The sequence below is a fragment of the Protopterus annectens genome, chromosome 3.part0, assembly GCF_019279795.1.
Source record: "Protopterus annectens isolate FY-2018-M chromosome 3.part0, PAN1.0, whole genome shotgun sequence".
In the NCBI taxonomy this organism is placed as follows: Eukaryota; Metazoa; Chordata; order Ceratodontiformes; family Protopteridae; genus Protopterus; species Protopterus annectens.
This window is the reverse complement of record NC_056731.1, coordinates 1,191,335,361-1,191,354,699: the sequence shown is the minus strand read 5'-3', so window position 1 is coordinate 1,191,354,699 and position 19,339 is coordinate 1,191,335,361. Positions and strand designations below refer to the sequence as shown.

The 19,339-nt window shown below is 41.6% G+C and overlaps 1 protein-coding gene across 2 annotated transcripts in view; it reads left to right on the top strand.

Annotated features, from left to right (window-relative positions):
• Positions 1-19,339, top strand: part of NSUN2 (NOP2/Sun RNA methyltransferase 2) — a 1,231,765-nt gene that overhangs the window by 301,603 nt on the left and 910,823 nt on the right. For both annotated transcript variants that reach the window (XM_044065403.1, XM_044065402.1), the window contains exon 8: positions 8,466-8,540. In XM_044065403.1, the coding sequence (XP_043921338.1) occupies positions 8,466-8,540 (75 nt within the window). The remainder of the gene's footprint in view (positions 1-8,465; positions 8,541-19,339) is intronic.

The window sequence follows — 19,339 nt, the reverse complement described above, 5'->3', positions numbered from 1 at the left end:
GCCGCATTTTGTTGTTGTCTGGGCAAGTATCACTCAGGATCTATGGGTGCTTCGTATAGTTACCGGAGGTTATTCCATCCCCTTGTTATCGGACCCCCCTCCAGCCAAGAGAATCCCAGACGTTCCACCCAGTCAAAGGGATCACGCAACACTAGAAATTTCAAAGTTGCTGGAAAAAGGAGTCATCCAACCTGTCCCCTCAGACCAGATCAGATTAGGGACTTGCTCAAGACTCTTTTTGGTGCCGAAAAAAACAGGGGACCTGAGACGCATCTTGGATCTCGGCCGACTGAATCACTATGTTCTAAAGTCCAAGTTCCGAATGGTCAGCTTTCAGTCTATTTTTCTGTTACTGGGAAAAGAAGTATGGATGTGCTCCATCGACCTCAAGGATGCTTACTACCATATCAAAATGGACAGGGCATCCAGGAGTCACTTACGCTTCCGGCTGGGAGCCAGTCATTTCCAGTTTCGTGCCCTGCCCTTTGGTCTCACCACAGCCCCCAGGGTGTTCACCAAGTGTTTGGCAGTGGTGACAGCTCACCTGAGACGTCAAGGATTCCAAGTGTTTCCATACCTGGACGACTGGCTTCTCACCGCCCCCACCAGGCATCTTCTCATTCAGGCCAGGGGAAAGACCATTGCCCTTTGTCATCAACTAGGAATTACCTTGAACTGGGAAAAGTCTGCCTTGCTGCCCTCACAGCATGTCACATTTATAAGCGCAGAGGTAGACACCGTTCATATGTGGGCGTTCCTGCCCCAAGAAAGGATAGAGGTGTTGCAGGGTCAGGGTCGCCCGTTGTTACCCCTCAAGAAGTTTCAGGCCAGATGGGTTGTACAGCTCCTGGGATCCATGGCAGCCGCCATTATGTTAGTGCCTCTAGCCAGATTACACATGAGGCTTCTGCAGTGGCTCCTCTCTGCCCAGTGGTCCTTTCAGAAACTTCCCCTGTTCCATTTGATCCTACTCACCGATCGGTGCAAACAGGACCTCTGTTGTTGGCTACGCTCCGCCAACTTGAACAAAGGGAATCCATTTATTCCTATGCCACTGGTTGCCACGGTGACCACGGACGCCTTCCAGATGGGGTGGGGGGGCATTATCTTGGCAGGACGGTCCAAGGCACCTGGCAAGATCACAAGGTACATCTGCACATCAGTGTTCTAGAGATGAGAGCGGTGTTACTGGCATTGCAAGCACTGCAGAGCTCTCTCCCCCTAGGAACGATTGCTATTCACTCGGACAACATGTTCGTGGTGTGGTACCTGAACAAGCAAGGGGGAACCAGATCTTACCCCCTATTGCAGAGAGGCCATGCGAGTGTGGCAGTGGGCAGTGTCTTCCCGACGGTTCCTAGTGGCAATGCACATTCCGGGGAAGGCCAATGTGATGAGAGACAGGCTAAGCAGATCTATTCTGATGCCTTACAAGTGGTCCCTGAACCGCCGAGTTGCGGAACAGATTTTCAACAGGTGGGGTCAGCCTTGCTGCAACCTTTTTGCCAATCCCCACAATGCCAAGTGCAGCAACTACTTCACTCTGATCCCCCACAGGGGGGAGTCACCTAGGGACGCTCTAATCCACGATTGGCCTCCTGGTCTGCTCGATGCTTTCCCTCCATTTCCTCTGCTACCAAGAGTGATTCAGAAAGCCATTTCCTTGGGAAGGAAGATGATTCTAATTGCCCCACACTGGCCTCGCCAAGTCTGGTTCTCCTTTCTTCATCAGTATGCAGTGGACAGTCTTTGGACTCTGGACCCAGCACCAGACCTACTGACACACATGTCCGGGACAGTCCCATCCCTCCCCACGGACCCTCCGGTTGACAGCCTGGCTACTCCACTTCCATCTTTAGTCAGACTTCATCGTTTTTCACCTGAGGTAGTACACATTTTATCTTCTCATAAATCTTCTACCAGGAAGATTTACTCCAGCAAGTGGAAAAAATTTTCAATTTGGGCTCAGGCCCAGGGACTGGATCCTTTCACAGCCCCCATCCCTGCTGTCTTAGATTTTTTTATCCATACTTTTTCAGCAGGGTTCTGCTCCTGTGACCATTAAGGTCCAGCTGGCCGCTATTTCTAATTTTCATACCTCTTACGAACCTTCTCTCATGGCTCATAAACTATGTAAGGCCTTTTTGAGGGGCACCTTGTTGCTACAGCCTCCTGTGTTAGAACTCATCATGCCATGGGATTTAAATTTTGTTTTACAGGCCCTGAATTCATCACCTTTCGAGCCAGCTGCCACCTGTGAATTAAAATTTCTGTCTTGGAAGTCTGCATTCTTAATAGCCATCACATCAGCCAGACGGGTGTCAGAGATTCAAGCGTTGTCCATCAAATCCCCGTATTTAATCTTTCTTAAGGACAGGGTTTCCTTGAGACCTAATCCGTCCTTTCTTCCGAAAGTAACCTCTGCCGTTAATCTCAATCAGTCTGTTGAGCTGCCAGTTTTCTTCCCTCAATTTTCCAACAAGGCAGAGTTTAAGTTTCATCAGTTGGACGTACACAGGCAGCTTCAATTTTACTTACACAGGACAAAACAACTTCGTAAGTCTGACCAACTGTTTGTGTCCTTTTCAGAAAATAGAACAAGTCCCCCTATTTCTAAGATTACAATTTCCAGATGGATTTCTGATTGCATCTCCTATGTCTATTCGTCAGCAGGCAGAAATTTACCGTTCCCCGTCAAGGCTCACTTCACCAGGGCTGTTTCCACTTCAGTAGCTTATCATTTAAGGCTATCTTTGGATGAAATTTGTGCTGCGGCCACGTGGGCTTCTCCCCTCACCTTCATTACTCATTACAAATTAGACGTGGCTTCTAGGGGCCGGGCTTCCTTTGGTTCCACTGTTCTCAGGATCATCTTCCATTGAGCCTTCCAGGATAGAGGTGCAGGGGACGCTGTCCCATGAGTAAGAATGTAGGCGAGACTGGACCACATAACATCTAGAAGTTATGTACTCACCATAAAGTTCGATGTATGTGGTCCATCTCGCCTCACATTCTTACGTTCCCTCCCACCTGTCCTGGAGGATTTGGAGGCAACATTGGTCTTCAGTACCCTTAGGTATCGGTTGTTTTTTCTTTGCTACCCTGGATAGTGTTCTACCTTACTGAACTGTGGTTGTGCATGAGGTGTGACTATGGATTGCTGCAAACTAGATCTGGGGCTATGGAGCAGTGCAACATGGGATACCAGGTTAGCCCAGCCAATTAGAGACTTTGTGCTAGAAAAATAAGTTGGCCGAGTCGGAGCCGATGTTCAGCTTCGAACCCGTAAGTAAGAATGTGAGGCGAGATGGACCACATACATTGAACATTATGGTGAGTACATAACTTCTAGTTTCATTTTGTTAATAATTGCATGTAAAAATATATTCATTTGTTTTAGCTGCTAGACTTTGCTTATTAATATATCAAGTCTTGCATAAATTTTATTCCAGCTTCATGGAATCCTGACAGACCCATGGTAATAATACAGTGTTAGAAATAGTTTTTAACAGAAATGTTGGTGACCAACTTGGCGGTCTTTGTTCCAGATGCAAATAAGACCTTTGACCAAAACATATTCCTTTTCTTTCTCAATTTTGAAAAAAAAAATGACTCACAAATAGCTTTGCCTAAGCTGTTATTTTGTAATACTTGGCTTCTATATGTGTGTCCATAATTGGCAGGGTATCAGCCCCATAAAGATAGCAACAGAAGCCTGACAAGGATGACCCTTGTCACTAACTTTTTGTTATCATTGGATCTGTCCTTCACAAAAATTCTTCATGATTGTAAATTAACTGAAATAAAACTAGTAAAATAATTAACTGAATCCCTTTGCAGATGATAGGGATTATACACTAAAAATCCATCAAAACCTAAAAAAAAACATCATAACCTACTCCGTAGTTATTGAAAATTGTGGCGGATACCTTTTTCTGCTGTAAACTTTTGCCAGTAAATGTTTCCCTTAAAGACATCAACAGAACAGTACATTCACCCCTAAAATGAAGTATAAATATTTCCGTAAATAATCTTAAGTACCTAGACGGTGGTAGCGTTTTTACCTCACAGCAAGAGGTTCTCCCGTTCGATTCTCGGCTTGGCTTGGGAATGCCTTCTGTGTGGAGTCTGCATGTCCTCCCCGCGGTTGGGTAGCGTTCGAAAGACATGCGTGTGTAAATGGGCGTGCCGTCATTGAATGTTGGGCATTGAGCTAGCACCTCGGCGTTTTGTAAAAATCTACTGCAAATCATTAGTGGACCGGAGTTCCGTTGTGGCGACCCCTTACCGGGAAAAAGCCGAAAGGCAAACAACAACAACCTAGACGTACAGTACAAATCAGATATTACTACTTTTATCAATGCAAACTTTAACTCAACTTTGGTTAACATTTAGACTTTACTAAGAAACCTTGGGGTTTACATTTACTTTTCTTGATAGATCATCTATCATTAAAATGAATACCTACCAATGATTTTAATGTATTTGCATTAATTAATGGATATTTCATCTTGTATCTTCAGAGTCACAGACAGAGCTATCTTGAAGTTAATGTTGAACTAGCAATCCACAGATAAGTTTGAGTGGTTTAACAGGCAGATCTAAAGCTTACTGTGTGTGTGTGTTTGTGTGTTTGTGTGTGTGTGTGTGTGTGTGTGTGTGTGTGTGTGTGTGTGTGTGTCGCGGCAGGGGTAAATTATAATGTATATCTCTTATTTAAGTTATGTCAAGAGTAATCTACTTAACATCTTGGCCCATTTCAATGCAGACTCCATTTGCATTCCTCTTTGGATTGTGATGAATATATCATGTATAAATAGATTATGTATTTGGCCAAATCAAGTCCTTTAATTGACAAAACATCCTGGGTTTTTCCTAAACTTCCCTGATTTGCTAATCAACTAATGCTAGATACTCATAAGTTTCTAAAAACTACTCCTATTCAAAAAAAAAATCGCTGCTATTACAAGGTCATATAATTTTGATATTGTTGTAAGCAATGAATCTGTAATACTTTTGCCATTTCTACAAGTGAGAGGTCTTTGCTTGCACTATATCATAGACAAATATTATAATTTCAGATTTTGAATGCAATATCACTGGTCTACATCTACACTACAGGATATAACTGTCTTCAAATTTTCTTCGATCTTCAAGTCTGGTATCCGTTTCAAACTGAACACACCTTGGTTGAGTTACCCCAAAAAAGACTTTCCTCATTTCTCTTGTAACTCTATTGTTAATTCAACTTATTACTTGGGTGTACATGTTTCACATTAGTGGCAATCTCAAGTGAAAGAAATGTGCATCTCTCATGATTGGGAATTATATGGATAAATACTTACAAAAATGTGCATAATGATTACCGAATTCTTGACAATCTAGTGGCTATGGGAGAGCTGACATCACCGAACTGTGTATTATATGGGATTGATTCTAGCTGATGCACTAAATTTTGGGACTGTTAAGTCTTTTCAACCTGTGTGGTCTTTAATAATTGAGAAATTTAATAGTTTTCTAATTGCAAAGGTAAATGTGATTTAAGTGGTACAGTTGTTTCCGTAGCATACATGTTATGTAGCACTCTATCCTAACTTACAGTTTTGGAGTGATTGATTGGCCCCAAAACATGTCGGATAGATTAGATAGGAAAAAGAGGGATGCTTCATGCTCACCAAATGATTTATAAAAGTCGGTGCATACCAAGATTATATATTCCCCATTTCAAAGAGGGATGAGCCTCCTTGAAATTGATTACATGTATAGATCTGCAATCGTGGGACTCCACACATCTGCTGACCTTGCAAGACCCAAATGTAGTGAAAGTTTTGAAACAGGAGGAAAATCTAAGATGACTTCTCTACTTAATCTAGCAGAACCATATTGGCATCAAGCAGGAATGGAAATCAAACCAGAAGTAGATAAAAATCAGGCAGCAAATGAATGTACCAAAAAAACAAAAGAAAGTATATAATGTGAAGGACCAGATGAGAAGGCAAGAAATGTGGAAAATGCATAAATATAGTTGCAAAAATAGAAAACTTCTGGAAGAACCTCATGTTGATGAGGAACGAACACAGGAGTGGTTAAGGAGAGGCAAATTCAAAACCAAGAGATGAAAGGTTAATATTTGTGGCCCAAGATAGTGGGCTACGCACACCCTGGTTTACAAACTCCATTGAACATGTGGGAGAGACAGACAAATGTAGGTTTTGTAAAACCGAATTGGAAACAATCGCACACCTCTGTGCTGGTTGTGACATACTAATGGCAGAAAGACTGCATACTCAAAGGCATAATAATGTGGCAAGACTGTTGCACCGGAGATTGTGCAAATGTTATGGTATTGAAGTGGCTGAAAAACACTGGAAACATAAGCCACAAAGCATCATAGAAAATGAATGTTTACATCACATGGGATCGCCTATTACCAGCAGTTCACAGATATAGTGGTCCATGAAAAGAAGACAAAAGTAGCATTGATAATTGAAATCGCCGCACCCAGTGACTGTAGTGTTTTGTGTACAGAGAGAGACAAAGTCATAAAATATCAGGATCTGCAGGCAGAAATGAGAGCAATGTGGAAGAAAGATACCCAGACAGTTCCATTTGCAGTAGGAGCAATGGGTCTTGTGAAAAATAATCTATAATCGTATTTAGATATGTTACCAGTACATGCAACCCCATACGAATTGCAGGAGTCATTACTGGGCACATTGCGGGTGCCTGACAAAAGTATGAAGCAATACAAATTTCATGAACTTTAATCGTACTTTGACTTGGGAATGGGGTCCATTCCCGTCATGGTATTAGAAACCCAAAAGACTTGGAGAAATTAAAAAAGTCAGTAAATTATCTGATTTGTGTAATGCCTGCTTAGATCCAATTCCTTAACAGTGGGTGAAATGAGGAGAAAGGTCTCAAATTATGAAGCTACTTTTATCAGGCAAGCTTCCTGTATGCAGAGAGTCCGTGAACTCTTTTGACTAGTGGAGAAGTTTAAACGAACCTTGTTTTATAAATGACTCTTATGTGAAAGGCTAATCTTAAATATGCCATATGTTCCTGAATGTTGCACCTTCTTACTTGTGATGCCATTGCTGACTATTGACTTCCTCTTGGTTGATCTGTTTGACATGCATCTTAACCATGTAAATGTTTTTAGTAACGGATATAAGCCTCAACCCAAAGCCTTGTATATTATTCATTATGCACTATGTTTATCTACATGATTTAATGTTTAACCGTGGCTGTGGACTTTTCACTGTGTAAGATGTATGTATTGCTTCCAGTTTGTGTTGCTTTCACTGTTTTTTCACTTGTCATTATCAACGTTTTTTTAAACACAAAGATGCATTACTGTGAACAATCAATACTTTTCGGGTATTGCAGCTGTGGCCCCATATCTTATCAACAGCCCTTGGTGCTTGGCATGAGCAAGTGAACAGTGTATCTTGAGGGTGCTGATTTTTCAGAGGTTTGAGACTGTCCAACCGACATGAGCAGTTTTGATATAGCTCATTAAAGTAGCAGTGTAATGGCAAGCTGTGTGGAGCTGTCTTCTTTCATTAATTCTAAATATAGTTTTAAAGATATTTATTCAGAAAAGGGACTCAAGTCATGCTGGTCATCAGGTTGGTGCTGGCCTTCTCTGACATGCCTGTCAGCCAAAAGAAGCCTATTTACAACAACCAGAGCTGGGTTTAGAATGCATAGTGCAGTAAAGTTTGACATGCATTCTCTGAAGTGTTTTTCTTTGGGTAGTATTTCTATGTTTGTTAAAGAAATGTACTCTAATGTTCATAAACTTTCATCAATAAACAGCCTTTGGCAATAGTCATGCATGGTGCCAGCTTTGTCACTAATTGCAGGCCCCCGTTACCAACAAAAAATTCAAATATCTCCCTAAAGTATATGTTAAGTTATATAGATGTGCCTACTTGTGATCAAGTCTCACAACTGTTTTTTCTAACTGTTTAAACATATTATGTGAGAGCGTCGTTAATAACGAGTCATGTAAATACCATAGCTAGTGAAATAAATAGTTATTTATTTATATAGAAATAAGCATGTAGCTACCTGTGCCCAGGTGTGAATGAACACATCTGGACATATAATTTCATGCTTTTCTTTTATTTAGCTTGATGATGCAGGTACTGTTCTGTAGTTTTCAAAGTCAGTGTACTTTTAGAATGTATTTAACAAAAATGTGTTACAAACCATGCACAGCAAATGAGTACTGAGCTAGGGCAGCTCTTGAACATAAAAGTATAGAGGTCTTTGTTTTGTGTTTAATTTACTGGTTTATTTTTAGGAAAATGTAGCATATTCTGTTAGAACACACTGAAAGCATAAAACTTAAATCTATTAAAAAAATGCTATTTGGAGTGGTGCACTAATGTTGGCTTTGAAAGGGAGAATTTGTAATGCGTACAAAGCTTTAATTCTAATGTCTTTTTATATAGTGGAGATGGAACAATGAGAAAAAACATTGATGTGTGGAAGAAGTGGACAACTAGTAATAGCCTCCATTTACATGGGTAAGAGAAGAAAATTAGTATTTCAAATTATGTTCATGTAAAGTGCAGTTATTAACTGCTTCACCCATTCTTCTATAGCACTGCATTAATGTTGCTGGTTGAATATCAAGTACAATGTCTTACTTGTAATATGTGGTCTTCAAGAGCAATTTGCAAAAAAAAGTGTTTGTGAATTACAGCTTCATATTTACTTGCCTGTGATGGAATTTAGCTGAGTATTTTATGAATTTGTTATAAGTCAAGACTTATAGCTGGCTGTGTTGCAGAGGGATGAAGCTCCTTAAAGTGAATTAGCAGATTTGGTTTGACTGGGGGAGGGATTATTGGAAGATGCGGCTACTATTTTGATTTGCCAGTACTTGTTTGGGGAGAGATTGTACAAGTGTCAGAAGTGCTTGTCCCACTTCTGCATCCTGTGTTCAAGACTTGGGGACCTGATGAGAGCATTTGCTTTCTAGGGGAGAAAGAGTTGCCTGAGGTGATAGGTGCCTGCATGACTGAGCAATGACTCCATGATTCTCCCATTGCACTGGGAGAAGGTAAGCATGTAGAATGACCCCAGTCTGGTTAGGATAACAACCCAGCAACCATTCAACATTTACCCCATTGACAGTTGTAGCTGGTGGAGGAACAAATGGATCAGTGGGGTGGAAGATTTGGATTGATGTACTAGAAGCACTAAAAAAATGTCATTAGAAATACAACATTCTTAATTTTTGAAGAAAAGCCTTGTGTCCTACAAAATTTTGAGTACTGAGTAATGTTACTTGTCTCTGATTTGTGTAACAGTTCTTGTATTAACAGTTATATTCTGTACCACACCCTACAAACACAATCAGAGTTGTATGTTTTGGCATTTGAAAAGAAAAAAAAAAGGTCATGACTGTCTGAAGCAGATGATGTGAAGTAGTTCAATCTCGCCATTCATTCATCACTGATGGGCTCGGAGCCGATCCCTCGGCTCGGACACGGCCATTAGTAAGCTTGAGGTTTACCAAAAGCTTGAGGTTTACCAAAAGCTCGAGACCTAACCCCTTATCCCATGATGCACTGCCTGGAATACCTCAGATCTAGTTACCGTGGCGCAGATCTCATGTGTTTCCAGAGCTTGATTCCTTTTTGGAGAAAAATAGGATTTACGCAAGTTAAATTCTTTCTTTCAAATAACTAATTTTTATTTATTGTTATTTACTGTTTCTCCCTTTTTATAGTCCTATCTTTTGTATTAGGAAAGTGTAGTTTTTTGTCCGTCATTATCAATTTCGAGCCCTGCCCTTCGGTCTCACTTCAGCCCCCAGAGTGTTCACCAAATGCATGGCAGTGGTAACGGCTCCCCTGAGACATCTTGGATTCCAGATGTTTCCGTATTTAGACGATTGGCACCTTTCCGCCACCACCAGGCATCAACTAGTTCAATCAAGAGACCACACTCCGACTCTCTGCAGTCAGTTGGGCATTACCATCAACTTCGAAAAATCTGCCTTATCACCATCACAGCATATAAACTTTATAGGAGCAGTGTTAGACACCTCACCCATCACTTTAAGGCTACCATTAGACAGAATCGCTCTGCTGCATCAGCAAATCAGCTCTCTAGTATGAAAGACGAAAGCACCAGCATCAAGAGTTGTTAAAAATTTTGGGTCTGATGGCTGCTGCAATCATAGCCATTCCTCTAGCGAGAATGCATATGAGAATACTTCAATGGTTACTTTTCACTCAATGGTCTTACCAGGAACTTCCCATGAGTCACACAATATTGATCACAAACTCGTGCAAGAAGGACCTTCAGTGTTAGTTGACGTCTCTTCATGTAGCCGTAGGTCACCCATTTGTATTTCCACCTTCAATAGCCACTGTGACCATGGATGCCTCCCTGATAGGGTTGGGGAGGGGGCATTTATCAGGACAGGATTGTCCAAGGCAGATGGACGGAACAGGAGTTACATTTGCATATCAACATCCTGGAGATGAGAACAGTACTTTTGGCGTTGCGTACTTCCAAGACTCTCTTCCTCAGGGGACCATTGCAATTCAGACCGACAACGTGTCAGTGATCTGGTATTTGAACAAACAAGGCGGGACCAGATCTTGCCCCTTATGCCTAGAAGCCCTCAGAGTTTGGCAGTGGGCTGTATCCTCCCAGCGTTTTCTGCTGGCAATGCTCAGAAGATCCAACGTGATAGCAGACAAACTGAGCAGGGCAATTTTATTGCCTCATGAGTGGTCCCTCAAACAAGAGATAGCGGACAGGATTTTCCGCAAATGGGGCCAGCCTTGCTGCAATCTTTTTGCCAGTCACCTAAACACCAAATGCAGAAGCTATTTTGCCCTGATCCCCCATCCGGGGGAGTCTCCAAGGGATTCACTTGTACACGATTGGCCCTTGGGTCTTCTCTATGCATTTCCACCAATCCCTCTGATTTCAAAGGTTCTACAGAAAGCTTTGTTGCTAAGGAAGACTATGATTGTAATATGCCCTCATTGGCATCGGCAGATTTGGTTCCCATTCCTATTTCAGCACCTAGTGGGAGGAACCATGGATTCTGGACCTGGTTCCAGACCTGCTGACACATCCGTCTGGGAACTTCCATCCTTCTCTACAGTCTCTGCAGCTCACAGCTTGGCTGCTCCAGTTCCCCTCATAGCCAGGCTTGATAATGAGACGAGACCCATCTTGTTGTCTTCCCAAATGCCTTCCACCAGAAGATTATACCTCAGCAAATGGAAAAGATTTTCTTTATGGGCCTCCAAACAGAACATTAACCCTTTTAAAGCACCCATGTCGTCCATCTTAGAATTCCTTACCATGATTTTCAACAAAGGTTCAGCAGCAGCTACAGTATGAGTTCAAATGGCTGCCATTGCTAACTTTCACCTAGGAATAGACAGATTTAACATTATGGCCCATAAGCTGTCTAGAGCCTTTCTCAAAGGGACCTGCCACGTCAGACCCCCAGTGAAAGTTCCTTATGCACCGTGGAATCTTAACTTACTATTGTCCCGGATTATTCTTCCTCCCTTTGAACCAGCATCATCCTGTGAAATGAAGTTCTTATGGAAAACTCTGTTTCTAGTGGCCATTACATCTGCCCGTAGAGTGTCGGAGCTTCTAGCCTTATCTATCAGTCCACCTTATTTGATTTTTCACCCTGATAGAGTATCACTCAGAACAAATCCTTCCTTTTTGCCTAAAGTTTGTTCCGAAACTAATATTAATCAAGTCATTGAGTTACCAGTCTTCTTTTCCAACCATTCTAACAAAATGGAGTATATGCTACACAAACTTGATGTTCACAGACAGCTCAGATTTTATCTGCACAGAACTAAAGATATTAGGAAATCAGACCAACTCTTATCCTTTTCAGAAACCAGAAAAGGTAGGCCAGTGGCTAAAACAACTCTATCTAAATGGTTATCGGATTGTATTGCCTTTGTTCATTCAGCTGCCAATATGCCTTTGCCTCAAAAGATTAAAGCTCATTCTACCAGAGCAGTATCTACATGTGCTGCTTTTCAAGCCAAAGTGCCTTTAGATAATATTTGTGCGGCAGCCATTTGGTCTAAACCTCATACCTTTTATCACTCATTACAAAGTGGATAAGGCCTCCAGGGACAGGGCCTCTTTCGGGTCCATGGTCCTGAGAAATTTACTTCTGTGAGCCACCTGAGATTTGGGTTGCTAGGGCTGCTACCCATCAGTGATGAATGAACGGTGAGATTGAACAACTTCACATAAAGAAGTTATGTACTCACCATAACGTTCCATGTGAGTTGTTCTATCTCGCCTCCCTCCCTCCATCCCCAACCTGGCTAACAAGTTGACCTGGAATCTAGCTTCATCCTGGTTATGCATTCCTTTTTATTTTTTGTTGGAATAATTATCTGACAAAAGTAGTACACGCAGCAAACAAGATCTGAGGTATTCCAGGCAGTGCATCATGGGATAAGGGGATAGGTCTCGAGCTTTTGGTAAACCTCGAGCTTGCCAACGGCTGTGTTGGAGCTGAGGGATCGGCTCCGAGCCCATCAGTGATGAATGAAGGCGAGATAGAACAACTCACATGGAACGTTATGGTGAGTACATAACTTCTTTTTTTCTGTCTCGGATATCCCTCTCATTATGTGATATTTGGATCAGCCTTACTCTGTTCTTTTGTGCACTCAGTCTTGACCACACTGATGTGCTTAACTTAAATAGTTTTCTTTTTACAGGGTTGTCTTCAGGTGTATAGTCTAAACTACCAGGCCCTCTCACTAGTGAAGTTCTTATGTTTGTTCATCAGTCTTGTTTTTCATTTCACTTTTTCAGGTGCAAGTCTTTTTAAAGGGTCTAGCTTGAAAAGGTCATAGGCTAGACAGTCTGGACTTTCCACTTCATAGTATTACTTGAAGTTTTGCATTTCATAGTGCATTTGGTCTTGTTTAATTGCATGCATCTTTGGCATTTATTTATTCGATTACTGGATGTGTACCCTCAAATTTACCTTTGGACTAACTGGCCTAGCCATCAGTAAGAAAGGGGTTAACAGCGTGAGGGGGGGGTGTATTGAAAAGATGTTGCTGTTCATAGTACTAAATTGCCCTAAAAAGATTATGAATCCTGTGAATTGAATGCGTTTGGTATTATGCAATAGTAGCATTAAGCTGTGTGAGATAGGATAGTCAGTCATAGAGTATACATAGTGTGTTAGCTTTTAGGAGAATGTTGCTTGCCTTTGCCTTTTCAGTCTAACTTGGTTGAATCTGTAGCCCTGTGTGAAGATGTGGGCAAGCCTACCTCAGCCCTTGTGCAGGGAGCTTTACTTCTTTAACTTCCTTAACTATTACAACCTATGTCTAGGTTGCACAATCTTTGGAAGTAAATTACAACTTTCTAGGTTTGAACCCATTTAATGTCTAGGTTGCACAATCTTTGGAAGTAAATTACAACTTTCTAGGTTTGAACCCATTTAATGGAATAAGGTGAACAATCAAGATTCGCTTAAACCTTAATTCAAGACTCTGACAAAATCCTGGTTAGCCATTCTTGATCAATGTAGTTTTATTCACTATGTATTTCCCTGTTCATTTCAGAAAAATGATTTTCTGTTTAGAGTGACCTTTTCTGCACTGAATGTTGAAACGTTCTAAATGTTTTTAGTGTATTTAGTTATTTGCACTTTGGTTATCTTGGATGTAGCTTTTTGCCATTTCTAGAAAGACTGAAGTGCTTCTGCATTCTGATGTAAATTAGTTTTAGGTAACAAACATAAAAATTGCCTTATTAAAACTGTTTTCCCAGTCTGTAATAGTTTTAATTTTGATGTGAATATGCTATATTGTGCCTAAAGTTAATTTGAAATGCTGTGTGTAGTAATCGGTAATCCTTATTCTAATTAGGAACAGTTCATCCAGTGTCATTTATCTATATAATGAATCTTTCTGAAATTAAAGTGGAGTGAATAAAAACAGTGAAATAGGAATGTTCCACTCGTATTTCACTGTTTCTGTTCATTCCATTTTAAGCCACACTAATATGAATTTTGATACATACATATCTACCTGGGCTGTTAGCTGTAGTCATTCTCTTCTAAATTAAGCATGGATTTGTGCTTGTGCCTTTATTTTTTTAGCATGGTCTAAAAACTGGTACTGCCGACTCTATACAACCGTGGTTTAAATGCAGGCATGTTCTCTGCCATTGTTTACAAGGAACTGCACATTGCACTTAGTGTCTGTAGATAATCTACCAGTATAACCTCTCCCACACATTTTCCATTCATTACTTCAAGTTGTAGCATGGCTCTGACCTGGGTAGCACTGTCTTTTGCAACAACCATTAGTCACACAACAAAGTAGTGCAATAGGGCGCTTGGGATACATTGCAGTTATTTTAATACGTGCAGCCAGGACTTCACTTTTCAACAGTTTTCCATCACTTGGATTTTTTTATGTTTATTTAAATTATTTGTTGTATTTGTGTGTCAACACCCTTGTGCAATGTGCGTATTTAAAGATTGCTATGATGCTGTTAACTGTCTCATTAGTCAGTTAAATATTTATACAATGGGTTAGCATGCCTACTCTGTGCATTCAAATTGTGTTCTTACTGGCACCCACGTAGTGATTGTTACTGTAAGGAGTATAGTTGCAGTTTTTGGAATTGTTCAGAAATTAATACTTTTGCTGTGGTATCTCTTGCCTAATGAATTGGTAGAAGTTCTGATTTGTAAGCTATATAATGAACCTGTATGCTAAAATTATTTTTAACACTCAAATTTTGTTGAAGAATTCACACTACTGAAACAGATGAAGGATTTATTATCATTACAGTTTTTCCAAAGGTTTTCATCACACACTGTACTTTTTTGACAGTTGAAAAGGCTTACAGTCAAATATTTAAGACTCACAGATGAAACTTAATCATATTAAATGACATGCTTGAATGTAAAGTATGAAGATAAATTCGCTCTTCGACAGAGTGTAGTTATGTCTACATTGCAAATGCAAAACCAATGCTAGCAAAACAAACCTTTCAGGGATGTAAAGCTGGAACAGTAAACCTCATAAGCAAAAATTATTTCATGTAGTACCAGTCAAATTGAAAGATTAACAGTCAAGTCCTAAACTGGACCTAAAACAATTTTAGCATAAAGCAGCATTTCTGCCTTAAATGACACACAATACAAAGTCATTTCGAATGGAGTGTGTGCAGAGACAAATTAAGGTTTGCAAAAATGCAGCTTGGTAGTGTATTTAGGAGGAGTTAGTTATTCCTTATGATGTACTAGATAAGTACCCTTGCAATTAGTATTACATTGTTTCATACACTGGGTGTCTTTTCAATATACTTAAAACTTGTTTGTAAATCTCCACAAATCCAGATAAAATTTGCAGATGGACTTCCACAGATTCTCACTTAATTCCTTTTAAACCAGTTTTTCATTACAAGAAGTTTAATCCAAGAAGACACAAAGTGAAATTGAAATTTATAGCATCCCTTGAAGCTTTCAGCACAGGAATCTGTAGGAGACGGTGGTACCATTTACAATCATCTGAGCTGGCAATAAAGTGACAGCTGTGCAGACCTTTAATTATATGTCACCAGATAATTTGTATCAATGTGAGCCCCACAATATGTTTTCAGATCTGTTACTGAATTGTAAACATTGGGAAGCAACATAGATGGTTTATGGAGCACCTTTAAATAAGGTAGGGTTTTCTGTGCATTCTGCCATATTTCCTGGCAGGCAAGGCATATATCTTTTAACATAAGACCCCAGTAATTGTGTGTGTGTGTGTGTGTGTGTGTGTGTGTGTGTGTGTGTGTGTGTGTGTTTGTTTTAGAAAAATGCATTGAATCAGTAATGGATACGAACTAAATGGTAAAATATTATCTGATGTCATTATCATTCGTTCCTCAACCTGTGGGTTTGGATCTGAACCTCAGATCCAACTTGGTCGCTTTTATAACTTGGGATTTGACTCTCGAGCTCCTCCCTTACTCATAATGCCCCTGTCCTTCAGATTACTTCGGCTCTCATTTGCCACACTTCAAGCAAGCTGGTTTTTTTGCTCTTGTAGCTCCTCGTGGATCGTGAGTGATATTTAACTTTGGAATTTCCTTTAGTATCCTCTTTTTACTTACCTTAACCCTTCCTTGCCCTTTTCACCAACTTTGTTGTTGTTCCTTTTTGATCCTTTTATTGTTGATATTTCTCGCACCTACCATTGTTGGTAGGTTCCGTTTCCTTCCTTTCTTCCCATTTCTCTATTTAAAAAATAAATAAGTAAATGAAAAAAGTCCTCCTTATAGGGTTTTTTTAACCATCAGTGGCTGACAAAATGAACGTGGCAGTGGGGTTCAAAAAATGCACTTCTTTGGGCACAAGATTCCTCAGCCTGATGCCCACAGGGAGTGTGTTTACTGCTTGGGTGCTAGCCATTTAGATATGGACTGCGACATCTGTGCAGGTTTCAATGCCCAAGCCGTGGTTGATCTCCACAAAAATTGATTTTGAAGGGCCTACTTCCTCAGTTGTCTTCTCCTGCTAGACCTTCTAAAGAATCAGTGGCTAAACCCCTCTACTGAAAAGCTTAAGGAGCCTAGGGAGCAATGGAAAATGCTCTCCTGCCTGATTTCCAAAAAGGAATACTTCAGAACCTAAAACCAAGACTTTGAAATTATCTGATTTGAAGCCTTCGGATCTGACACTGACTTATTTGACTCCTCCTCCTTGGCGCCTGACTCCTACGACTACCCTGGAGATCGTATCTCATTCTACTCTGTCTCCCTTTCTTCAGGGGACCCCAGAAAATCTACCAGGCCTCCCTCCACTTCTCCGTAAGATCTTTCTGGAGTCTCTCTGAAGTGGAGGTGGATAGGATGATGAGGAGATTCCTCAGGACCCAGATTCAGATGGGGGTGTTGCCTGCTCCATCCCCCACTGGATCTGTGAGCTACAGTCATTCTTTTGTGCCCTTAATATCATTTTCTCTGATCCAACCTCCTGCTTCTAAGCTGTCAGATCTGGAGATAACCAGAGTCGATGGGTTGGCTCATATGACGTGTTCATCCTCGGTTCTAACTCTGTTGGAGCACGAGGGATCTCTGAGCTGAAGTGTAGGGTCTGAGGGGCCGACTTTGACTCTGAAGTTTTTTTGGAGCTGTTGCTTCCCCTCAGAACCTTGATGCTAGACAGCTAGGCTCAGACTCCCCCTTCTGGGCATGGGTTCTGTGAAGGTTGGGGGTTGTCTGTTCCGAGAGCTACAGCTCCAGAGGGATTACCACTGGGTTCCCCAAATACTTCTGTATTTGAAGTGATGGAGAGGGTGTTGTCCAGCTGAGAATTGCTTTGACTCTACCTCCTTCTGATCCTACTCCTATTCTGCCTTCTGCACCTTAGCCTGCTCATCCTTCACCTCAGGGATAGCCAGACCCTAAGTGCTTCCAAGCAGCACCTCTTGCAGATCTCCCCATCTCTTCTGACACCTCCCTGGAGCATCCAACAGAGAAGGTCCTCTGAAAGATTGTGCAAGAGGAGACACCTGGATTCCCGTCAGGAATCGTTGACAGAAGACACGAACTTTGATGAAGGGGAAGGGGTCCCTAAGATACCCACCTGAAGATGCCTCCTTTGGATATATCCTTGCAATCCTGCACCAAAGAGGCAGATGGTTTGACCAAAGCCCTTCCTCAGAGGAGCCTGTGTTTCTGGAGGCCTTTGGGTTTGGCCCTTCTACATCTTAGGTGACCCCCCCCCCCCATGGATGACCTTATTGACTTCGTCTCCCACAGGGCATGGAAGGAGCTAGACATTGTGGAGCACATACCAAAAAGCTGACAAAAGCCTCAGTGTCCCATCAGATAAGCAACACTGGACAAAAGGTACCCTGGTAGATGCTGTGGTTCTTGCAAAGGAGCTGTCTGAACAGAGCTCCTCTGTCCATCCTCCTAATAGAGAGTCTAGGACTTTGGACAGATTTGGGAAGTGGGTGTATGTGTCTGTGACCTTCGTATTGCGATTGCTGAACTACCTGGCACACTTCACCAGACTACAGAGAGACTTAAATAAGGAACTATCTAGCTCTGCCCCAGGGTCCATGCCTGCAGAGGAACAGAAGACCCTTTCCTTAAGATTGGCCACCCTGCAATCTATCTGTAACTTCATGAGGCTAATCTTGCATGCTGTATAGGGTACTTCAAGGGCTGCTGGTTCAGGTATTGCTATAAGGCATCATGCCTTGATGTGGCTTTACTTTGCAGAACTTTTTAAGGTATCCTTCATCAGTGCTCCTTTTTGATGGATCGTCATTGTTTGGCCCCACTATTAAAGAGATGCTCTCCCGTAGTGAGAAAGACAGACATACCTTGTCTGCTGTCTGAATCCATTTTTCTACCCCACAAAGACCTTTCTCCAGGAACCAGTGTGGTGGTAAAAAAATTATGGTTCAAAAGTCTTAAGGTCCTTTTCAGGAGTCACAGGGAGGTTTCCCCCAGAGATAGAGGGGAAACCACTATAGTGGTAGATGCCACCCATGCAGCAGAGGGGGGGGGGGTCCACAAAATCAAGGAGCACGACATTCCTTCTCTGATAAATTCTTTTAGCACTCCCGAGAGCTTATCCAACTGTCCCTCTTTGAAGGCAGTTGTGGGTGCTTATCCTTGCATCCAGACACCTGGTTAGTCATCATAAACGATCATTGGGTGCAAAGGATCATATCCTGAGGATATTCCATTTCATTTTTCCAACTACCAAAACCAAGGAAAAATCACCCCGGTGTTCTACTCAGTCAGAGGGAGGAAGCAGCATTACAAATTACAAAGCTGCTAGAAAGAGTAATCTGGGAGTTTCCACCAGACCAAATTGGTTCTGGAATCTTGTCAAGGTTCTTTCTTAGTGGGGAAGAAGACAGGGTACCTTTGGCCAATTTTGGACCTAACATTCCTAAACAAATCACGGTTCAGTCCATTCTACCACTGTTATGAAAGGACGACTGGATGTCCTCAGTCAACCTTCAGGACTCGTACTATCACATCAAAATGAACAGGAGCTCCAGAAGTTTTCTTTGCTTCTGGCTTGGGGGCCAGTCATCACTTCATAGTACTCCTCGTTTGTCTCACCACAGTCCCCAGAGTGTTCACCAAATGCATGGCAGTAGTAACGGCTCACTTGAGACTGCATGGATTCAGCATGTTTCCTTATCTAGATGCCTGGCTCCTGACTGCATCAACCAAGTATCTACTACTACAAGCCAGGGGCTATCTACTACACCTAGCCCATACCTTGGGCATCACAATCAGCATGCAAAAATAA